The 14,955-nt window shown below is 38.5% G+C and overlaps 1 protein-coding gene across 1 annotated transcript in view; it reads left to right on the forward strand.

Moving 5' to 3' along the window:
* The window catches only part of SPATA16 (spermatogenesis associated 16), a gene marked incomplete at its 3' end in the record, with an annotated part of 197,479 nt that overhangs the window by 113,328 nt on the left and 69,196 nt on the right, over positions 1–14,955 (forward strand). The window contains 1 exon segment of the mRNA XM_080658440.1: positions 5,154–5,238. Within this exon segment, the coding sequence (XP_080514566.1) occupies positions 5,154–5,238 (85 nt within the window).

A 14,955-nucleotide genomic window follows, 5' to 3' on the forward strand; every position in this document is an offset into this window, starting at 1 on the left:
GAATCCAGGGAGATGAGATACCAGCACAGGAGACTAAAAAGAGCAACCAGTGAGGTAGGAGGGAAACCAGAAAGAGCAGAGCTGTAGCAGTCACAGGGGAGGGGGCGGGGGGGGAGTGTATACTGGAGGCAGGAACAAGCAATGGCATCACTTGCACCTGTGAGTGCATGTAAAATGAAGACTGAGCATCGAACCATTGCATTGAGCAGCATGGAGACCCTTAACAGCATTCACAAGAGCAGTTCCAGTAAAGAGGCGAGAATGAAAACCTTGCTGGAGTGAGTTCAGGAGAGAGAAATTAGAGATAATTAGATATTTGCTCACAGCTTTCTCGAGGAGGTTTTTTGTTTGTTTGTTTGTAGAGAAGGAAGTGATTAAGGGAGGGAAGTGGATCAAGAGAGGTCTTGAAATGTTTTTAAGGAGGTGAAAAGGACAGCATTTTATGTGCTGGGGGGAAAAATACAAGGAAAATTTGAAAGAAAGGATAGGGGGGAGAGAGAGAGAGAGAGAGAGAGAGAGAGAGAGAGAGAGAGAGAGAGAGAGAGAGAGAGAGAGAGAGAATGTTGCTGGAGCAGTTTCCATGGGTAGGCATGGAAGGATGAGGTCTGGTGCAGCAGTGTGGGTGGGTTGGGTTCACATTCTGCTATGCAAAGAGCTTAGCATGGTGCTTAGCATTTATTAAAGGCTCAAAACTGACAGATATTAAAACATCAACTGTCAATTTAAAAGGTTTGGCTAAGATGATCATGCAATTCCAGTGCAGCTACAAAATTCAGTAGATTAATGAAAGTAAGTTGAATAGAATAATGACAATGAAATGGAGACACTTAGAAGCAACACTGAATTACACTTATGAGCATCCGGGATATCAGCCTAGAGTAAACAGAGATACCTGAAGGAAAGTAGGGAGAATGATAGGGTACTGTTTACATCGACTCATAAGTCATCCAGAACTCAGATCCCACAGGTACTTGACTCCTTGTAGATGCTCTGAGTTGATTATAAATTCAGCATGATTGAAAAACAAAAAAAAAGTCTCTTCCCTCATAAATATTGCATAGTACAATGTTATTTTTGTGCTCTTTTTATGTTCTTCCACTGCTTTTTATACTGATTCATAAAGACTAAGCTGTAGGGCAGAGCGGTGATAGGGAACCTGACAAAGGAAGGTGGTGGTGAAGGCATAACTCCCATTTCCACTGGGAAGAAAATGGGGTTGGAGCAACTACAAGCTAAATTGTGTTCCTCATATGAGCATAGCTCTATGTCAGGTATTGAAAGAAATGCATGATATTTAAGAAAAATATCTCCACACGCATGTAGCTTTATGAAACCATATTTTGTTTCTAGTACCTTTTTTCTTTTTATTAAATGTATTGAGGTGACATTGGCTAATAAGATTATATAAGTTTCAAGTGTACATTTCTATGAAACATGATCTCAATGTTGCATTGTGTGCCCATCACCCAAAGTCAAATCATTTTCTGTCACCATATATTTGATCCCCTTTATCCTTTCCTTCCCCCTACCTCCCTATCCCTCTGGTAACCACCATACTGTTCTCTGCATCGAAGAGTTTTTGTTTATCTTGTTTGTTCATTTGTTGCTTTCAGTTTTATACCCCAATTTTAGTGAAATCGTATGTTTTTTAACTTTTTCTGTCTGACTTATTTGGCTTAGTATATCCTCAAGGACCATAGCAAATGGCAGTATTTAATCTTTTCTTACAGCTGAGTAGTATTCCATTGTATATATGTAACACATCTTCTTTATCCAAAACTATCGAAAGACACTTAGGTGGTTTCCATGTCTTGGCCACCACGAATAATGCTGCAATGAGCATAGGGGTGCATATGTCTTTGCGAATAAATGTTTTCAAATGTTTCAGGTAGCTACCCAGAAGAGGGGTTGCTGGGTCATATGGTAGCTCCAGTCTTAATTTTTTGAGGCACCTCCATACCTTTTTTTAACGTTTTTTATTGATTTTTAGAGAAAGAAGAAGGGAGAGGATAGAGAGATAGAAATATCGATGAGAGAGAAACATCATTGATTGGCTCCCTCCTGCACACACCACCCACAGGGGATCGAGCCCCACAACCTGGGCATGTGCCCTGACCAGGAATAGAACCAGTGACCTCTCAGTTCCTGGGTTGATGCTCAACCACTGAGCCATACCAGCAAGGCCCTCTATACCTTTTTACTATTAAAATAATTGTGCTTCCCTGAGGGCAGGTAACAAATTTCAATGAATTTAATTCCTCACTTGTTTCTTTTTTACGTAATTTTATTTTTCAATTAGAGTTTACATTCAATATCATTTTGTACTGATTTCAGGTGTAAAGCATAGTGATTAGATAATCATATACTTTACAAAGTGTTGCCCCCCCCCATATTCTAGGATCCACCTGGAATAGTTATTACAATATTACTGTATATTACTATATTAGTATAGTTATTACAATATTACTGACTATATTTCTTAAGCTGTACTTTACACCCGTGTGACTATTTTTAACTACCAATCTGTACTTCTCAGTCTCTTCACCTTTTTTACCCAGTCTCAATATAAATTTGAAGATGTGTTCCTTTGGAAAAAGACTTGAGCCCCCAGGTGTAATAAAATCATACTTAAGAATTTAGCAATTTGACAACACATCATTACAAAAAAAAGCAACTTTGAGAAAATAAAAATAAAAATACTAAAATTTCTAAATTTACACTAGTAAACTCAAAACCAAAGCACCAGAAGCTTTAAAAATGCAGACAATCTCCAGAAAGCCACTGTATTGATCTATCTCCTTTTCTCTCCCAATTATTCCAATATAAGGGTTACAATCATTCACATAATAGAAACTATCAATTTAGCTTTTACCTAACTCAAGACACTAGGTCTATGAGCCAGAATATCTTTTACATTTTTTTTAATGTTTCAAAATTATAAAGTTTCTTTCCTGATCTCTGCACAGTCATTTTAGTACAATGTGTACATTGCCCTAGAAGAGAAAACAGTAAACTGAAATATTTCAGGAGGCCTATGGCCAGAAGGTGTAGACGTTGGTTTCTGACGATTGACTGACAGTTATACCAATGCGTGCCACCTGTTGCTCAACCTAGTAATTTGTTTACCTTGGAGTTAGACAAACTATGCCAAATCTGGCCCTGCATATGTTCTTGGAAATAAAGTCTTAGTGGAACACAGCCCCAGTCATTTGTTTATGCATTGTTTATAGCTGCTTCCGCATGACAAAGCTGAGTTGTTAGGAGACACGTGGCCCACAAATACTTACTATCTGATTTTGGTTTTTTACAGGTAAAGTTTAGCCCCCTGCCTCCATTTACCTAATGGCTGGTGTCCTGTTAAACAGTGATAGTTGAGCCATATTTAATAATCAAGGGAAGGAAGAATCAGAATGCAGTCAGTCATCCCATAAGCTTCTATCTATACAATGTGTGCTATCCTTGAGAGTGAGATTTTTCCATTGGTAGATTTTTTTAATTGATATTTTCATTTATTTCCTCAATTCAGAATTTATTAAATGTATTCCTATTAGGTGACAGGTACCTCTATATCCAATAGGCTGCCTGTTTAGGTAGTCATGGCAAGAAAATGTTTCCAGGTGTTTCTCTCACAATGCAAATGTTTGAAATTCACTTTTACCACTTTCTTGTCTATGATTTCTATAGCTTGTTGGCTATCCCATACATATTCATACAACATCAAAACCTCCTAGCTCCCATTATCTTTTTAAACTAGAGCTCTGAAAATATAAAAGGATTCTTAAAAGATTACTTATTCTTAAATTATTATCATTTATTTTGAAATGTCAATGGACAGCTTCTTTTCAATAAAACATGTGTGAAAAGAAAAACATTGAGCTGAATAATCCGCCAAATGGTAGTATTATTTTCCATTGTTAATTTTTAAAGTCCCAATTTTTCTCTGTTCTGCGCAAGAATCTAAACATTTTAATTCTTTTAACATAGTACCATAGTAAGTTTATAGCTGCTGTGTCTTACATAACCCACATTTAGGGAAGTAAAATTTCTAATTCAATTTACAATGATGTCAAAAAACAACACGTATCTGCAGGCAAAAATAAGAAAAACATTCAGGGGTACACAGTGATAGCTCTACTTAAATAAATAAACTTTTGGTTCTAGTGATTAGGTACACAGGATTATTATATGTTTAATTGGCTAACGTGACAATTTGGAATTACTTCTAGTCACATTTAATTGGATTTGGAGTCTCTGGAGAAAAGAAATAGAGAAGCCTAGCAGAGAAACAGTCATAAAAGTAAACTGTTTTTCCAAAGGGTGCTAAGCAATGAATTAATATCCATTGCACAATACTTTTTAATATCCCCTCAGCTTCATAAGACTAATGCAGTGGTTGTACACACTAGATACTAAAACCAATTCAATTAAACACAAGTTTATGGGGAGGGGAGTGTTTGTAGAATTGGAAATTTTTTTATTTTCAATTTTAAGGAGGGTAATTTAATCAGAAGTGAATGATCTTTAACTCAGGTAAAGCAGGAGATGTGCTTAAATACCAATATATAATAGTTAGCTATAATGCTATGCTAGGTTTAAAGGCATTTTAGACTCCATAAAATGTGTTACTCTATAAATGCTTTGGGGCTTAGTAAGAGGCAACCAAAACAAAGCATTCTCTCATCATCTGTAAATACTATTCCTACACTGTATAATCAAAAATATATATAAGGGTAAATGGCCCTGACCAGTTTGGCTCAGTGGATAGAGTGCCAGCCTGTGGACTCAAGGGTCCCGGGTTTGATTCCAGTCAAGGGCATGTACCTTGGTTGCGGGCACACACCTAGTAGGGAGTGTGCAGGAGGCAGCTGATCAATGTTTCTCTCTCATCAATGTTTCTGACTCTCTATCCCTCTTATTACTTCTCTGTTAAAAAAAATCAATAAAATATATTTTTTAAAAATAAAAATAAATTTAAAAAAGATAAATGGCTAGTTGCTTCTCTTATAGTTCAATGTAGCTATCAAAAAAAGAAGACTTACTTATATATTACAAAATCTTTTTCCTTGGTATTTACATATACTACCTGATATGGTTTTCCTTTTGTCTTATAAATTTGTTTTTTGTTGTTGTTTTTTATCTGTTCTTGTTCTTAGGAGTGCTATGATTGCTGACTACATGTTCTGGCTTTTTGGAGGAAGTGAACAGTGTATAAGCAAGCTCACCAAACTGTATTGGCAGGTAAAAATTGATGTCCCAACTAGGAAGGAGGGGCCCACTCATTTTTAGAACCAAAATGAAGGGTTGGTACTTACAAGACTGCTGAAAAAGGTAGCTGTGAGCATATCTATCAGAGGGACGCTACTCAGTAGTGATGCATTTAATGTATTTGTCATTAAGTAGATTTTCTGAGGCTAGTTTTAAGGGCAAAATTCAAGGTTGTTAACCTTTGGCCCATACTTCAGTTTTACAACCCGATATAAATTTTAGACTTGTTTTCTCAGGCATGCTGCTATTATGACATGATCCTTTAAAATATTAACTTTGACCTGTAAAATCAGATGCTACAAGTAATACCAATTACATAATAAATGGAAATACAAAGATCAGTTGTATTTATCGGGTAACATTTAGGATTTGCAACAATAACCAAACAAACTGCAGATCTTCTTTCTTGTTATTCAAAATGGCAGCAAAAAGTCATATGGAAGGTCAGTTAGATGTGAAGAAGAGAATCATAATTTCTTAGAATTATAGGAAAATTAAGAATGTACTAAGTTAATCTTCACGACATACAAATCTACTTTTGTCCTATTCTGCCCCCCACAAATCGTCAATGACTTTCTGCTAAAATATGTGCAAAATGAAGATCTCACTTATCCTCAAGAAACAACATCTAACTTGCTAACTCGACAAACTGCTTTCTTCATTCAAAGTGGATTTCTACCCCCTTGAAACTTAGATCAAGTGGTTCCCAGTGGGGCCACAATGATCAAATGGAAACACATTTCCAAATAATTTTTTTTTCAAATATTTGAAAATCAACTACAAAAGCCACCTTCCTCCTCCATAGCCTCTGCCCTCCAGACTATGTGAGGCTGTTTTCTCCTTTGTGTTTCAAGATAGTTTCATTTAATTGAATATGAACCTTTGGAACCAACTAGAATAAGATCTGCTAAAACACTAATATGAAAGTGAGAAGTAATTGTTGCCATCTTCTAATGCTTCCTAATTTTTCCCACATTCTCACTATTGTGTCTTGGCCCCTAGTTTTCTGTATTTCTATCAGGAAATACAGAATGTTATCTTCATTAAACAGTAAAGTATTAGGTATACCATGTAAAATTCTCAGTAATTTATATTGTTTCACCTAAATATTTGGATGATTATAATTGAGACCTGTAAATGTTTGTGTGTTTTTTTTAAGTGAACCTTTAGGTAGGTAAATTTTAATCTCAAAAAATTATTAATTTGATGATAAGTTTTAGAATTTTCTAAGGAAATTTAGAATATACAAAATAGTAGTAGTTGCTTAAAGACATGTTAGTAAATAGTTGTAAAGAATTGCTAGATTTGAAATACAAGCAAATAATATGGGCTATAGATATAGTAAAGGAAGAGGACACTTTATTAAAGGATTTCAGAGGCTTCTAGAGAGAGATGGGACAGGAATTAAATCTTGAGGATGAGATAATAGCTAGCAGGCCTGGCATATATCAGGTCCCAAATGAGTGTTTTAGTTTATTCATTCATTAAACATATATTTAATATCTATTGTGTTTTCTGCATTGAGCTGGGCGGGGTGGGGGGAGGTCCAATGTTGGTTCAACCTAAGACAGGTCAAGAGCCTGAAACTGGTTAATCATTTTGTTTCCTTTATCTTTTAAAGAGCACCAATATCACTATTTATCTCAAACTAAGAAAATAATCTCCACTTAGCAATACATGCGTGTTTGCTATATTAAAAAAGAATAAAACAAACACTATTATTTTGCCATTCTGTATTAAGGAAAGATAAGAAAAATGTATTTCTCTTTGTATTCTTCATTTCTCCTTTAATTTGAAGCAAACATGGTATATTGAAAATGAGCCCTTGTCTGGAAGTCACATGTGATTCAGTCCAAGTTCAAGCACTAGTCACCTAACCTGAGGCTAGGTAGTCTCCAGAGGGGCTTCCGCTGTGAAATAAGAGATGCCTAGCATGAAGTGCTTGAGGAGATCTATTCTTAAAGCCCATGTGAGCACTAAAATCTCACACTTTTAGGCACATCCAAACATGATATCACAAATTTTAAGAAAAAAAAGTAACATAATTAGACATTTCATCCTATAGGTAAATTCCATAACCTAAACCCCTCTAACTAGCCCCAGCCTCACCACACCACACCATTGTCTCGCCTGTTATATTCTTCCTAGCTAGCCTCTCCTTGATCTTAATTCAAATACAAATATAAACCTATTCTGTTCTAAATCAAAAGGGGGTTTAGGACATTGCCCAAGAGTGCCCAGTCCATGCCAGCTTTAAAGGTAGGAATGCCCCACTACCCCAACACCATTGCAACTACACTGTTGAATTTAAGAATGCCCCAAACATCACAGACTAGAAATTGTATTTGCATGTACATTTGTAGACATTCATTAAGGCTGAATATAGACAGGGGTGTTTTCACTACCTTTGTAAGTGGAGAAGATACTATACAGTTTCCATTCAACCACATAAAACCCTCCCATTCTGGTCAGTTACTCTTTTTAGAGGTTTTAAGCAGGAAATGGAAAATTTCATAATGTAAAAACTTGAGAACCAGTCTATACCCACTCTTATAGACCATTGAGTTACAGAGTTTATATGCAAAAGAATAGACCTTTGCTTTGGTAAGCTCAAGAACTCCTTTAAATTGTATTACGAATATTTTCATATCATCCACTCAACAAGAAAAGAAGGGCATAAATCTCTACACTATATGACAGCTCACCCTGGGATATATCACTTTGAATAAAAGTGTTTGCACATCTTATTCTATAATAGTGTCACCTCGTCAGAGCTAGAGAGGTTTGGAAATAACTTGTCAGGAGACTGTACTTGCATACATGCCTCTGCAACTGATTCCCTTCTTCTGTCATCAGCCACCCTTTTCTCACACTGGAGACCGCACCACAATTCTGAACTAGTTCACAACATGGAAAGCCCTACTCAAACTAAGAATTAACTACTTTAAAGCAGTGTCCCTTATGTATTCATATATTGCTCCTAAAAATAGTAATATTATTCCAAGAAGAACTTTATAGCAAACTCTAATCCACCTCCCAAGCCCTTTGCCCCTTAGGTCCAGGGCTAGATTTAATAGCATCAGGAAACAAATAAGACTTCCTGCTCTTCCACTCCTGTCTCCTTTTCCTGCTTTCCAGCCTTCCCTTTCAGCCATGCTCTGCCACGTGGGTTATCTTCTGTGTGGCTTTATCTCCTGCCATGTGAGTAACAGAGCCAACTCTGGTCTGCACCACTCAGCAAAGTGGAGTGAGAAACGGCGATAGCAGCTAATTTTGTTACAGAACTCCACGCAATGAGAGCGGAGAAGCCCCGTCCCAGTCAGGGTGCGTGCGTGCGTGCGTGGGGCAACCAATCTATGTGTCTGTCTCACATCGATGCCCCCACCCCTCTGTCTTTCCCTCCCTCCCTCCCCTCCTCTCTCTACCCAGGCAAGCTGCCTGAGAAGCTCATTCCCCACCTTAATTGTTCTGTTAAATTTTTTCTTTTCTTTTTTCTTTTTTGAATCACAAACCCCTCTGAGAATCTGATTCAATTTGCAAGCGTCCACCTAGAAACAATACTCATAAACACATACACATAGAAAAATATGTTTACCCTTTATCTCACTGCATTGAAAATTGATCTCCTACACACAGAACACCAAAGCAGCATTTACAGATTATTCTGGCTTTCTCACTCTTGTGAGAGGGTTGTGCAAGTTTTCTGGAATAAAAAATTGAAATATTATATTTGACATCTCATCACTGTCAGCATTTCATTTTAATGGCTATAGAGCTAAAACCCTGATTCACAGTTTTGAATAGCAGATGGAGTCAGAGCTCCTATAGTTCACAATATCTCATATGGGTAGGCAGGCATCAAAAAGCACAAAATTCGGCCTGGCTGGTGTTCTCAATGGTTAGAGCATTGGCCCTTGCACCAAAGGGTGGCAGGTTTGATTCCTGGTCAAGGGCATGTTTCTGGGTTGCAGGTTTGATCCCCAGCCCATCAGGATGCATGCATGAGGCAACCAATCTATGTGTTATCTCACCTCAATGCCCCCCTTCTCTCTTTTCCTCCCTCCCCCAACCCCTCCTCTTTCTCTAAAAAATAATGGGAAAAATGCCCTCAGGTGAGGATTAACATAAATAAATAAATAAATAAATAAATAAATAAATAAATACCAAAATTTATACTACATCATTCCTTTATCCTCAAGTCAATGAGATTTATTTTTGTGAGTAAATACCTTTTTTCTTTGCTCTATATCATCAAAGCTGTCTATGTCAGCAATGTGTTTCAGCGTTAATGCTATCTAAATGAAAAGGGACCTTTATAAGACATAAGACATTTGCTAGGCTTCTATAGATTTTTGTAGCTAGAAACTCTCCAAACTTTGTCAGCCTCAACCCTAGTATTGGAAAGTTCATATTGTTATTTGACTCTGGCCACCTCATTTGAAGAAGCAGCTTGACCAAAAACAAGCTCATAGTTTTTTTCAGCAGCATGTCTAATAGTTAATTCAGTATGTCAAGCAAAAGATTTGTCTACTTTATCAAAGATATCAGCCATGAAAAAAATAAAAACTAGTCCTGGAATGAACTCACTATGAATTTGTCCTAAAATGGGTTTTCTTTTCCCTTAAAAATTTTAAAAGAATTAACCAGCTGGCCAGCTTGGCTCAGTGGTTGAGCATCAACCTATGAACCAGGAGGTCACAGTTCAATTCCCAGTCAGGGCATCTGCCTGGGTTGCGGGCCCGATCCCCAGTGAAGGACATGCAGGAGGCAGCTGATCAATGACTCTCATCATTAATGTTTCTAGCTCTCTTTCCTTCTCCCTTCCTCTTTGAAATTAATAAAAATACATTTTTTAAAATAAAAAAAATTAACCAAACCAAATTATTTCTAAATTTCCCCTCTGGATTGCCAAAAAATTTCTTTAATAGGCAAGAACCTCGTGGTGTGTTTTCTTGTATCTTGACAAAGATCTACTGAAGTGGCACTGATTTGAGTTCTTGGCTCTGAGGAAGTTGAAGACTTTCACAGCAGTAAAAGACCTCTTTGAGGATTGTTGGAAGGGTTGCTGACACCAACACAGACCCATGTAGAAAGCCTGACATGTGGAGTATCTTTCCTTAGTGAAGCAGCAAAGGCTGAGGCAGTGCCAACTTCACAGGTTGTCCATCTGTGCAGAGAATACCAAGACTTCCCATCCAATCCAAGTTGTACTTGGCATTGAAATGTTCACCATCTTCAAGATATCAATGGCATATATGGTTTCCAAAAAGGGCTCACCAAAAAGGAATACTTCTTTGATGTAATTATTCTCAGTGGACAAAATCAGGTGTTGGCTGCACCAAGAAACAAGATTTTCCCCAGCCACATCCTTGAAGAAGATGGTGCCATCTCTGGCCCCTAAAGCCCTTACTTGACTTCCAGGGGTTCACAACCAGGAGTTAAGACTCTTGCGCGACTCATTCTCTTTGCAGCAGCCCTTCTTCTCTTTGGTATTGGGCCTAGCAAGAGACATTTACTGCTTTCAGCACTTTAAGCAAAAAATAGCACCCAGAATGTTAGTGCCATGTGATGAAACTGCACTGTAGTCATTCAAACTTGAAATCTTTCCAATCCTGTGTCTCCAGATGCTTCTTAAATTAGTAGATACCTTTTTTCTTTGCTCTCAGATTGCATTTGTTATCATACCCATTCAGCAAATATTTATTGAGAACTTATTAGTGATGATATGTTAGGCACTGTGCTGTGTGTTGGGAATGCGTCACTAAACAAAATAGGCATCGCTGATATATGTCTTGAAGGAACATATATGTTTTCTGACACAGAATATTTATGAAGAAAAACAACTGGTACTTAAATTAGACACCACTTCTTCTTAACCTCTTTTTCTGTACATGTTTTTCTCCACTTTTTTTCATCAAAGTGAACTGCAAAAAGTAGCTCAATACATATTTGTTAAATGAATAAAGCAACTACATTCAATATTGGTTTGACATAAAGCTCAAACCAATAATGTTTAGAATATTTTGGAATAGTTGTTTTATTTGTAATTTTAAAATTCAGTGCTTATATGTATTCCACAAATATTTCTGTGTGTGTGCATGTTAAGTTTACAATTGTGGACATTTTTTGTGCTTTAATTGAGTGTGGGATTCATAAGACTATTTGGAGAAAGGTATAGAATTCCAAGAGTTTTTGTCTCATTGGTTTCTGTGATCACTAGTGTCTCCATGAAAATACGAAGGTCTTAGCTATTAACTTCTTTCAAATGTGGCAATCAAGGCAGCAGCAAGCTAATGGATTTCTCTGCACTAATCAGAGAATGGTGTAGCATAACTTAACACTGAACGTAAGTTGATTCCTTATACTAATAATTAATTCTAACTCTTTTGCTTCAGTTCTTTTTTCTTCTTCTTGATATTGCAAAATCATTCCAATATTAGTCATTTACATGGTGAAAATTAATGATATCTCAACCTCAGAATAAAAATAAAATCTTCAGCATGAAATGACAGGCAAAGTAAGGTCAAGGAAACAGAAAAAAATTTTACTAGCTTTAATAAAACACCTACATGTTCTGGAGAAGAAAAATGTGTTCCCTCTAAAGATTTTCTTCCACATGGAAAATTTTTCCACCAAAAGGAACAAAATAGAAATACCATATGAGCCATTTCTCTTAATGGTATATATTTAAAGTCTATTTATTTATTTATTTGTCCTTGTCAGGCAAAGAGTTTATAAAATATTTGGACACAGAGTGTCTGAAAGCAAGCAGGCATTATACACAGTGTGGCAAAAGTAGATTTACAGTTGTGAGTACAGGAAACAGAGTTTATTTTTGTAGTATTATTTATTAATTATTGTATTATTTTTATACAAACAACTATAAATCTACTTTTGCCTCACCTATAGTATTTATATTAGATATGATTTGAGAAATAACCAAAATACTCACCTAAAAACCTTTCCCTATCAATTTCCATGTATCATGTTTACATTCCCACCATTTGGCATTGAGTCTCTATGGTTTTATGCAAAACTAGTGGCCTGGTGCATGAAATTCATGCACCGGGGCGGGGGGGGGGGGGTGTCCCCTCAGCCCAGCCTGCACCCTCTCCAATCGGAGACCCCTTGGGGGATGTCCAACTGCCGGATATCCCTCTCGCAATCTGGGACTGCTGGCTCCTAACCGCTCACCTGCCTGCCTGCCTGATCGCCCCTAACCCCTCTACCTGCCTGCTTGATCACCCCTAACCTCTCTGCCTGCCTACCTGTTTTCCCCTAACTGCCTCTGCCTTCTTGCCTGATTGCCCCTAACTGCCCTCCCCTGCTAGCATGATCTCACACCTAACTGCCCTCCCCTGCCAGCCTGGTTGCCCCCAATTGCCCTCCCCTGCCAGCCTGATCTCACCCCCAACTGCCCTCCCCTGCTGGCCTGATCACCCCTAACTGCCTCTGCCTCAGCCCCCACCACCATGGCTTTGTCTGGAAGGAAGTTGGATGTCCAGAAGATGGCCAGTCAACCTGGTCTAATTAGTATAGTACCCTTTTATTAGTATAGATAGATTATATATAATATGATTGCTTAAATGGGGGGGAGGGCTTTTTCAGCAGGAGGAGATGCTCTTGGCAGACAAAAATACATAATCCCTATATCTGGACTGATAGCCAGCCATATGCACTATACTGCCAAACCGGTCATTAAAAAATTGAACCACTTTCTTACACCTTACACCAAATAGCTGTTGCCCTTAAAACCGTTCCTCAGTCCCCACCTTAGGTTCTGCCTTCACAGTTCACCCAGATTTGGTTCTGATTGGTCAGTTTCTTTGCCAGTCAGCGCCAAAGCTCCACCTCTTAGGCAGCCATTGGCTCCTTGCAGTTCACCCAGATTTGGGTCTGATTGGTCAGTTTCTATGCCAGTCAGCATCTCCAGGCCTATCTCTGGGCCTGATCAGAAAGGCGGGCTGGTCAGCAGCTGCCCCAGGCTGTTGGCAAATGGGCTGAACTGCTGACCTTTCAGAGACAGACAGGCTTGGCTGCTGGCGAGGCCTGGAGAGAGAGAGAGAGAGAGAGAGAGAGAGAGAGAGAGAGAGAGAGAGAGAGAGAGAGGCAAGGGCTGATCTCTCTCTCTCCAGGCCTCACCAGCAGCCTGGGGTGGCTGCTGATCAGTCCTGCCTCTCTCTCTCTCTCCCTGAGAGGTCAGAAGTTCAGCCCGCTCACCAGTACCCCCCACCCCCCAGCCTGCTGAGTGCGCAGCCTGGTGTTTGGTCATCCCTTTGGTCGTTTTGGACATTACAGACCCTGGCTCTTTATATATATAGATAATTTTATCTGGGAATTTTTAACTCATTCATTGAAGAACCCTGAACAGAATTGTGGGAATTAGTTCATTTAAGACTCCTTAGTCTCTTTGGAAACATGAAAACAGAATCCTGAAGGAATAAGATCAAAGAAGAGGTAAGCTCTGATGATGGAAGGTGACAGAATTCATGCAAGCTCTAATGAGGAACAGTGACAGAATGTTTTGGGATATAGGGAATGTATCTTGAGCAGAAGGATCTTATGGAAGCAATGGATACCTGTGCTTAACTCTGTGAAAGAAAGGAAGCAAAATAAATATGAGCAGTAGAAAGAGGTCAGGCCTGAGATTCATAAAATGTAACTTCTAATTCCTATGCTAGAAGTCTATTTTGAATAAGTCACTTCATTTCTGTAACAGTCAGCTACTGCTACAGTAATGCTGTGTAACAAATCTCTCTAAAACTCAGTGACTTCTAATAATAAACAGGTTGGTTGCCTTGGACTTGATTTCTCTAGGCTGGTCTTTCCTGGGCTTGACTAGGCTTAGTTCCAAGCTACCAAGAGGCCCAAGTGTGATCCACATGCCTCTCATCCTCCTTTGACCAATGGATACCTGACGTCTCTTCTTCTTATGGCAAAACACAGGAGTCTAAGAGAGAAAGTATAACTATATACTAGTAAGCACATTCCAACCTCTGCTCACACTATGCTTTCTAACAACCCATTGGCCAAAGCAAGCCATGTGGTAAGGGGTAAGATTCATCTACTCACTGCAAAGCTATGACAAAGATGTGGATATGACATTGCTATAGGGAGGGGGAATTGAATCCAGAAACTCAATCTACAATTGCCCTAGACTTCAGTTTCTGCTTTGATATGATGGGGAAGTTAGCCTCAGACAGTGGTTCTCAAATACTATCTAGTGACCAACTGCATCATAGTTACTTGGGAAAATATTTAAAATATTAGATTCCCAGAGTTGGGTGAGGTCCTGAGAACTGTATTTGTCTACTTCTCCCCAGCTAGGTGACTCTGATGCACAGTCCTGGACTAGAGGGTCTCTAGGGCCATTACAATTTCTTTTAAAATTAATGATCAATTTTGTATTCCCTAGGTGGAAAGGCAGAGTCCTGCGCAGGTGATACTGACTACCTGACAATACAAGTGAGATAATGCATGAGCCCCAGATTATTCCCTCAGCCTTCCCAGGCAACCTGTGCTTCCTATTTTTAAAAGTTAACAGCTGTTCTCCCCTCCTCACCTTGCTATGAGTCAGGTTTGCCTGCACATCTCCCATCCCCTAAGCAAACTCCGTGGCTGCTTCAGGAGACTTTCTTGCATTCAGTGTTACATCTAGACAGCAATGAGCATTGCAAGATTTTTTAGTCA

The sequence above is a fragment of the Plecotus auritus genome (genome assembly GCF_963455305.1).
Source record: "Plecotus auritus genome assembly, chromosome: 2".
Taxonomy (NCBI): Eukaryota; Metazoa; Chordata; class Mammalia; order Chiroptera; family Vespertilionidae; genus Plecotus; species Plecotus auritus.